This window comes from Aulonocara stuartgranti, assembly GCF_965226115.1.
Source record: "Aulonocara stuartgranti genome assembly, chromosome: 10".
In the NCBI taxonomy this organism is placed as follows: domain Eukaryota; kingdom Metazoa; phylum Chordata; class Actinopteri; order Cichliformes; family Cichlidae; genus Aulonocara; species Aulonocara stuartgranti.
In genome coordinates this window covers 545,547-553,846 of record NC_138946.1, presented here as the reverse complement: position 1 = coordinate 553,846, position 8,300 = coordinate 545,547, and the positions used below count along the sequence as shown (strand labels likewise).

General features: G+C 43.6%; 1 protein-coding gene across 4 annotated transcripts in view; it reads right to left on the bottom strand.

Annotated features, from left to right (window-relative positions):
* Nucleotides 1–2,842: 2,842 nt before the first annotated feature.
* Nucleotides 2,843–8,300, bottom strand: part of LOC309715196 (uncharacterized protein) — a 28,816-nt gene continuing 23,358 nt past the window's right edge. For all 4 annotated transcript variants that reach the window (XM_082548093.1, XM_082548091.1, XM_082548094.1 and 1 more), the window contains 5 exons: nt 6,784–7,000; nt 4,236–4,468; nt 3,857–4,141; nt 3,677–3,783; nt 2,843–3,315 (listed from right to left, as the gene is read on the bottom strand). In XM_082548093.1, coding sequence (XP_082404219.1) covers nt 3,071–3,315; nt 3,677–3,783; nt 3,857–4,141; nt 4,236–4,468; nt 6,784–7,000 — 1,087 coding nt within the window. In that variant the 3' untranslated portion in view covers nt 2,843–3,070. The remainder of the gene's footprint in view (nt 3,316–3,676; nt 3,784–3,856; nt 4,142–4,235; nt 4,469–6,783; nt 7,001–8,300) is intronic.

Genomic DNA, 8,300 nt, shown 5'->3' with positions numbered 1-8,300 from the left:
ATGTTCATAAATATAAATAACTTTTGTTTTTCAAACGGTTTTGTTAAAAATTACATTCACACTCACTGGACGATTTATTAGGTACACCATGCTAATACTGAGTGGAGTGGATTTTTCTTGTTTGTGGCTCAGATTCAGCTGCTGGAAACCTTCCTCACACTGGATCTTCTTCAGTGTCTTCTTCATCCTGAAGTATTTTGATATTTCTCTGTAAAGTCGTTTCCCTTCCTCTGTTTCTTTGTTATTAAGGTTCTCTGTACAAATGTTTCTGACAGTAATTCAGATTTACTTTTATTATCATTATGATATTTGCTAGCTCTGAATATGACACCATCCCTCTGTGTACCCGATCAGTGTGTACAGCCACCTCATCATCAGTTATTCCTTCTGTTGTCCTGACTCTAGTTTTCCTTTCTCTACCTGCCCACACGGGTTATATTTATTCTAACACCTTCGTTCACTCACACTTCTACAACAGTGTGGAGCTGTATACAAATAAAGTTGTATGAATACGTCACATCCTCCTCCACCGTCTTCACATCAAACAATGTTTCCTGAAGCTTATATCTGGTTTCCTGCTCCTGAACATTTGCTCCCAGGCTGCAGACATTACGTATCCTGCATCCAGCAGTTGAATCCAACTACAGACCAGTTTCTAAATTGCCTTCTCTTTCTAAAGTTCGTGAGAAAGTTGTCCTTCTTCAGCTCCAGACCTTTCTAGATAAAAATGGCGCCAGTCTGGTTTTAAAATGCACCACAGCACTAAAACTACTCTTTTAAAAGTTTCTAATGACCTTTTGACTTTTACTGACTTGGGAGATTCTGCCATTGTCATACTATTAGACCTCCGTGCTGCCTTTGATACCATCATTGGATTCTTATCTCTCGGCTTGAGCGCTGTGTCGTGGTTTGAATCTGACCCGTCCAACCAAAGTTCTTCTGTTGGATTGGGGGATGCATCATCCTCAAACGCCTCCCTGTCTGTGGGGTTTCCCAGGGGTCCATTCTTGGTCCAGTTCTCTTTTCTATTTACATGCTCCCTGTGGATTCAATTTTAAAAAACATGGCATCTCATTGTTATGCAGACGACTCACAGATTTACCTGCCACTGAAACGTAAATCTGTGAGTCCTCTGAAGGCTTTGCTAGATTGTTTGGATGATGTTAAGCCATGGATGGCTTTAAACTTCCTTCACCTAAAGGAACAGAAAGCAGAGGTGAGTGTGTTTGGTCCCTGTGACCACTGCGACCGTGGCCCTTTAGAAATGAATAAAAAACCCTTTGCGAGGAACCTAGGAGTGATTTTTGACTCTTATCTAACATTTGATAAACAGATTAATGCTGTAATCAAGTCCAGTTTCTTTCATCTTCAGCTACTTGCTAAAGTGAAGCCATTTCTCTGTTTTTAGAGGCTCTGAGAGAGATAGTGCCTTCATTTCATCTGCCTCGACCACTGTGATAGTCTTTACTCTGGTGTTAGTCTGTCAGCCGTCAGCTGGTCCAAAACCCTGCAGCACGGTTACTAACTCTCATTGCAGTGGCTGCCAGTTAGTTTTAGAATTAATTTTAAGATTTTATTATTTGTTTTGAAGGCGTTGCACGGGTTAGCATCCTCATACATGTCTGATCTTTTAAATTGGACACTCCTGCAAGATCGCTGAGGTCAGCGGACCAAAGATCGGGCCTTTGCTGGGACCGCCCCTTCACATCAGCACCTCCCAACTTTGGACACTTTCAAAACAAGTATGAAAACCCACTTTTATTCCTTGGCTTTTAAGTCAGAATGAGTTTGTATTACTTTTGTCTTATTTCTTACTCAAATTATCTAATTTTATGATTCTTTTTCTTAACTCTTATCATCTCTCCCTATGTTTTTATTTCTATTATCTTCATTGTACAGCACCTTAGTCCGCGGCTGTTGTTTTAAATGTGCTAAATAAAAAAATTTGACTTTGACAAACTGAGTCTGAAAGTCTGTAATACGGCAGTAAATAATAAAGATTGCATTTATAAAGCGCTTCTCACTATTCATTCACTCTCACATTCACACTGGTGGAGGCACCTACAGCCACAGCTGGGCCAGACTGACGGAGGCGATGCTGCCATATCGCGCCATCGGCCCCTCTGACCATCACCAGCAGGCGGCAGGTGAAGTGTCTTTCCCAGTTAACAGTGTGTGTGTGTGTGTGTGTGTGAATCATTAACAACACAGAGTTTTACACACAACTTTATTTCTTCATTTTTATGGTGGGAGCAAAAAACCAGGTGAACTTAGCAAGATGATCACCAGTGTGACCTCTGACCCCAAACACCACAGTGTGACCTCTGACCCCAAACACCACAGTGTGACCTCTGACCCCAAACACCAGTGTCACCTCACACACACACTTTGTTTTCTGACGTGGAATCAGTGAGGTGTGGTTGTGTTGTGGTTCATTTACACAAGTCATGTCATGATTCATATGTTGTGCTGTAAGCAGAGGCAGGTCCCTGTGACAGGTGTGTTACAGAGAACACACAACAGCTCCTGTGATTACACATCACTGTCGTGTGTTACACACAGAACACACAACAGCTCCTGTGATTACACATCACTGTCGTGTGTTACACACAGAACACACAACAGCTCCTGTGATTACACATCACTGTCGTGTGTTACACACAGAACACACAACAGCTCCTGTGATTACACATCACTGTCGTGTGTTACACAGAACACACAACAGCTCCTGTGATTACACATCACTGTCGTGTGTTACACACAGAACACACAACAGCTCCTGTGATTACACATCACTGTCGTGTGTTACACAGAACACACAGCAGCTCCTGTGATTACACATCACTGTCGTGTGTTACACACAGAACACACAACAGCTCCTGTGATTACACATCTGTCTCTGAGCTGCTTCTTGGATTGAAATCTTTCAGAGAAACTCTTCCTCCTTTGTTTTCTCATAAAAGAGGAAAAGAGGATGATGATGAAACGGTCAGAGAGGAAACAAAATATATAGATGATAAATGATCTGATACGTTCAGTTGAACACACACGTCTCTCACAGGCGCTGTTGTTATCTTCCACTGTTGTTGTTGTGTTTCTGTATCTTGGCTCTCAGCTCGCGGCACATCTCTTTGTACTCTGACGTGTTCTTCGAGTACAGGTTTCCGCCCTTCAGCCAGCCCATGATGCTGTGCCTCTCCTCCTCGTTCAGGACTCCTTTCTTGTAGTAACCTTCCACCAGCAGCTTGTCTCCAACATCGTGGTAGCGCTTCGTTGCGTCTCTGGACATATTTGAGATGTTCAGCGAGAGGATTCCTGCAGAGTTCACACAGCGAGCAGGGAGAGGCGGGGTTTACTCACTGAACAGGAAACGGTGTCTCTGACAGCATCGCACTATATCTGTTACTGTGACCGCTGAGGCGAGGACTCATTAATGTGATCGTTGGTGCTTCACGTGTTCCTGTACTAATATTTAACCTGTGTGTGGCTGTGAAACCAGTGTAACCAGCACTCTGACTCTGTGCATTAAACTGCTGAAAGACTCTTGCATCATTTTTGCAGACAGATGTTTCTTTGTGTCGTTTCTATGGTGACGAACATCTTTGCTCATCGTCTCATCAGTAACCTGGTAACAGCACATAGTACTTCTATCTCTACAGGCTTGTTTGTAGCGTACCTGCATCCTCTCTGAGAGAATTGGATGTGACCGGATTGGCTGCCAGCAGCGACATCTTCACCAGTTTTTCCCCGTCTCCAGAAATAAGAGTCTCCTCAAGCTTCTCGCTGGAACAGAAGCACGTTAGCTATCCAAAGAAAACTCTGAGTTTAGCTCCAGGACGAACAGATTCGTTCTCACCTGATTATACGAGACTCTTTTCTGTTGCGCCAGGTCAGGCCTGCCTCGTGGTGCGGCTTCAGAACCTCTCTGCACAGCCCGCGGTCTCCGTTTTTATCCAACAGAGCAAAGAGGTTGGGGCTTTTGTTTTTCAGGTCCTCTCTTAACTTTACGTTCTCAGGGTCCTGCAATGTTTTAAGGGCATTCTGAAAGACACATCTAGGTGGGACGTGGTCGGCTTCCACCGCCAACCCGTTCTCACCACATTCTCTTTGGTTTGAGGTTTGCACCCGGATCTTGTACACACTGTTGGCAAGAAACACATTCAGAATACGATTTAATGTGTGTTACACGTGAAGTTCGATCTGCTGGTCGTCGTGGTCACACATTAAATACTTACTCAGCGTGCGCTCCAACCAAACCCAGACGTCGTTCTTGGATATCTCGTAATTCCTCTGGACTCAAACCTTTCTTGCTCATGTCGCCCAAGATGGCGTTGAAATCGTCTACGGCTTTTCTTCGCGCCTTTCGATCTCCTCCACATATGTAATATCTTTCAGGAGAGTTAAAGGTTTCTTCATATCCTTTCTGCAGCTTCAGAGCTCCTGCGTATTTGGGTAGGTTTTGCTGAAGCTGAGTGGAGATAAAACATGCCATAAGATGAGTTACCTAATTGCTTCCAACATCTCCAGTGCGGCCTCTGAATAACACAAAGGCTACACCTCCTGTAAAAAGGTGAAACACTGATTGGGTCCATAATCGCACAGAGCTCCAGAGGCCAAGTCAGGGTGGGCTAAGCCTGTAGAGGCGGCCACAGAGATCGTGTTTGATGAGTCCAAGGCGGCTCAAGATGAGTTAGAGTTTCCCAGTTTGCAATTTCTGAGAAAAAGAAACCTTGTGTTTACTTGCATATGCAATCAGTGACTTAGTGTTGCACTAGCCAGCCATAAAGGGTGAGACTGGCCCTAGTGTTTTCCCATTTGAACGAGCTAAACCAGATCATTGTGCACCACCTCTGGTTTGTACAACAGCCAAGCAAGTTACTGAGGAGTCTGTTAAATCTGCTCCTCAGCTTGTAAACCCAGCGGCTTTTTCACTCAATTCAGTTTTATTTACACAGCGCCAAATCACAACAGCAGTCGCCTCAAGGCGCTTTATATTGTAAGGTAGACCCTACAATAATAACCCAACAATCATATGACCCCCTATGAGCAGCACTTTGGCGACAGTGGGAAGGAAAAACTCCCTTTTAACAGGAAGAAACCTCCAGCAGAACCAGGCTCAGGGAGGGGCGGGGCCATCTGCTGTGATTGGTTGGGGTGAGAGAAGGAAGACAGGATAAAGACATGCTGTGGAAGAGAGACAGAGGTTAATAACAGATATGATTCAATGCAGAGAGGTCTGTTAACACATAGTGAGTGAGAAAGGTGACTGGAAAGGAAAAACCCAATGCATCATGGGAATCCCCGGCAGCCTACGTCTATCGCAGCATAACTAAGGGAGGATTCAGGGTCACCTGGTCCAGCCCTAACTATATGCTTTAGCAAAAAGGAAAGTTTTTCAACTGCATCGCTTAACACCACAATTTTACATGTGCACTTTCTTTGCGGGGGGGGGGGGGGGGGGGGGGGTCCCATACAGCCAATATTCATTTCTAAATTATTAACTAACAAACTTGTGCTTCAAGTGCTTTGTCAATATTGTAGGAAATGTTAAACTTAATCATCATCTCGGCTCCTCTGACGACCTGTATGCTGTTGCCTGCCACTGAAAGGCAGTGGGGAGAGGGGACACTTGTGCATTTATCGCAGCATATAATGTGTTTCTGCTGCTTTTTCAGCGTTCAGAGGTTGATGGCACCGTGTCAGAGCTGGCTGTGAACTTCAGACGGATCAGGCCTTAACTTAACAAAAATGTTATCAATAGTTCTTTTCATCTTTTCTCATTACCCACAGCTACATCCACTCTGTCAGGCCAAGGCTGCTCACTGATTTCTATAATCCATTCGATTCAACTTAGCCTCAGACAGTCAGAAATATTATAATTCTGATCATTTATCAGCACTGACTTCATCAGAATTGTGAATATCACAGCAGATGCCTTTGTGTGAAAGTAACTGAGAATAAAACACAGAAAAACAAGAAGGAGATTTTCCTGGTCTGGCTTTTTATAGCAGATAACCTTAAACATATTCTACAATGTTCTGCATATAAAGTTTAAATTTCTTCAGTATTGAACAACAGAAAAAACAGGCTTTCTTGTCCGAGGTCATTTAAGTCAAAAAAGAAAAAGACAGCGCTGTAAGCAACGGTAGACTGGTGGGTAATAAGCGAATGAATAATGAAGAAAACAGAGATTTGAGACGGGAAACTGTTCCTGAAGTACAGAGAGAGAGAGAGAGCTGTGCATGAAGTGATTTTTATCATGATGGAAGCAAAACAGCAAAAGTCAGAGGGAATTCATGACGACATTGATCAGATGTGAAGCGCAGTTTGCTGCTTCTTTTGCTGCTTCTTTTGCTGCTGGCGAATTTTGGTTGGAGAGACAAAACCTGCAGCTCAGAATCAGCGCAAAAAGCCGTAAACACAGCGCGGACCAGACGCATCAGAATCGCTGAGCTCCGACAGCGTGTCCGTCTGCGGGCCGTCGGGTGAGAAAGCCGAGAAAGACGAAGCTGATTCTGATGCGTCCGCTCTGTGTTTACGTCTTTGTGTGGAATCCGTTAATGAATTGATATCGCTAATTTACGAATAAATTCTTTACAAATCCTACCATGTGAATTCATGGATTTTTTTTTCACATTCTGTCTCTCACAGTTGAAGTGTACCTCTGGTGCAAATTACTGACCTCTGTCATCATTTTAAGTGGGGGAACTTGCACAATCGGTGGCTGACTAAATACTTTTTTGCCCCACTGTAGACCATATTAATAATAACAGTAAGACTTACATTGTTTCTGACCTGCTCCCGAAGGATCCGTGCCTCTTTTCCTACATCACCTGGATTTTTACCGGTGGCCTGGGCAACAGCGTGGTAGAGGCAGTTCTGATCTTCTGAATTTACTGGGATTGTGGTCCCATCTGGTCTCAGGATTTCAAAATGACCTGTGCACGGGCTCTGTTCACCACGAATCCGTTTAGTTATCCTTGAGAAGAACCCCATCGTCCTGTAAAAAATACATTAATAAAACAAAAAAACAACAAATCAGTCACTCTGGACAAAAAAGGGAAAAGGTGAGACTAACAAATCTCCCTCTAAATACAAGTAGTCCATAACATTTGTTTATTACTTTAAATTTTATTTAAGAGTTTTGATTGGGACCAATAATAATGTTGTTGTACATAAAATCTGTCATGTAAGTTGTGTCCACCAGTGAAGCTGTTGGAACAATATTGATGAATGAGTAATAATCCTTCTCTTTCTACTAGAAGCATAAGGAAAATGAATGTGGGGAATAATGTATATAATCAGATTAAACTATAACAGTAAAGGAAGTCAATTCAATTTTGTTTTATATATCACCAAACCACAACACCCAGTGCATCATGGGAATCCCCCGGCAGCCCACGCCTATTGCAGCATAACTAAGGGAGGATTCGGGGTCACCTGGTCCAGCCCTAACTATATGCTTTAGCAAAAAGGAAAGTTTGAAGCCTGATCTTGAAAGTAGAGATAGTGTCTGTCTCCCGAATCCAAACTTATGCTATGTCTTCTAATGATGCTGCCTAAGGGAAGCATGTATAATGTAAACAGAATTGGTCCTAGCACTGAACCCTGTGGAACTCCATAATTAACCTCAGTGTGTGAAGAGGACTCTCCATTTACATGCACAAACTGGAGTCTATTAGATAGATATGATACAAACCACTGCAGCGCAGTACTTGTAATACCTACAGCATGTTCTAATCGCTCTAATAGGATATTATGGTCGACAGTATCGAACGCTGCACTGAGGTCTAGCAGGACAAGCACAGGGATGAGTCATGGTCAGAGGCCATTCCCAGCAATTTCAGGGTTCCTTCAGTGTCGCCTGCCTTCGCCTCTGACAGTTGACTATGGCTGCTGGAGTCCCTAGCTTCACATTTCTCAAAACAGAATCACCCACAAAAGTGGCGAGAAAACTACGTGAGAGAGGAACAGGTGGTGTACCGGGGTGTTCTGTTTAGAGCTACACTTCCTCCTCACCGTCACCCAGCCTTCTTTCTTGTTGCTCAGGACTATCTGCTGAGGAAGAGCTAATGGTAGCAAAGCTAGCGTTGCCCACACTAACTACTGTCTATGCCAGAGTCCAGAGTCCAGAGCTGGTTTTCCATTCACTGAGCCTGGCCTCCAGACGTACAATCAGGCAACATTTCTTTCCAGTATCTGTGCTGAACAGAGGAGAAATTAAACATTTGAGAAGGAACTAATGACTCAGCTACAAGCTAAGCTAATAGCTACGCTAAAGACAGTCATTGGGTCTTTAC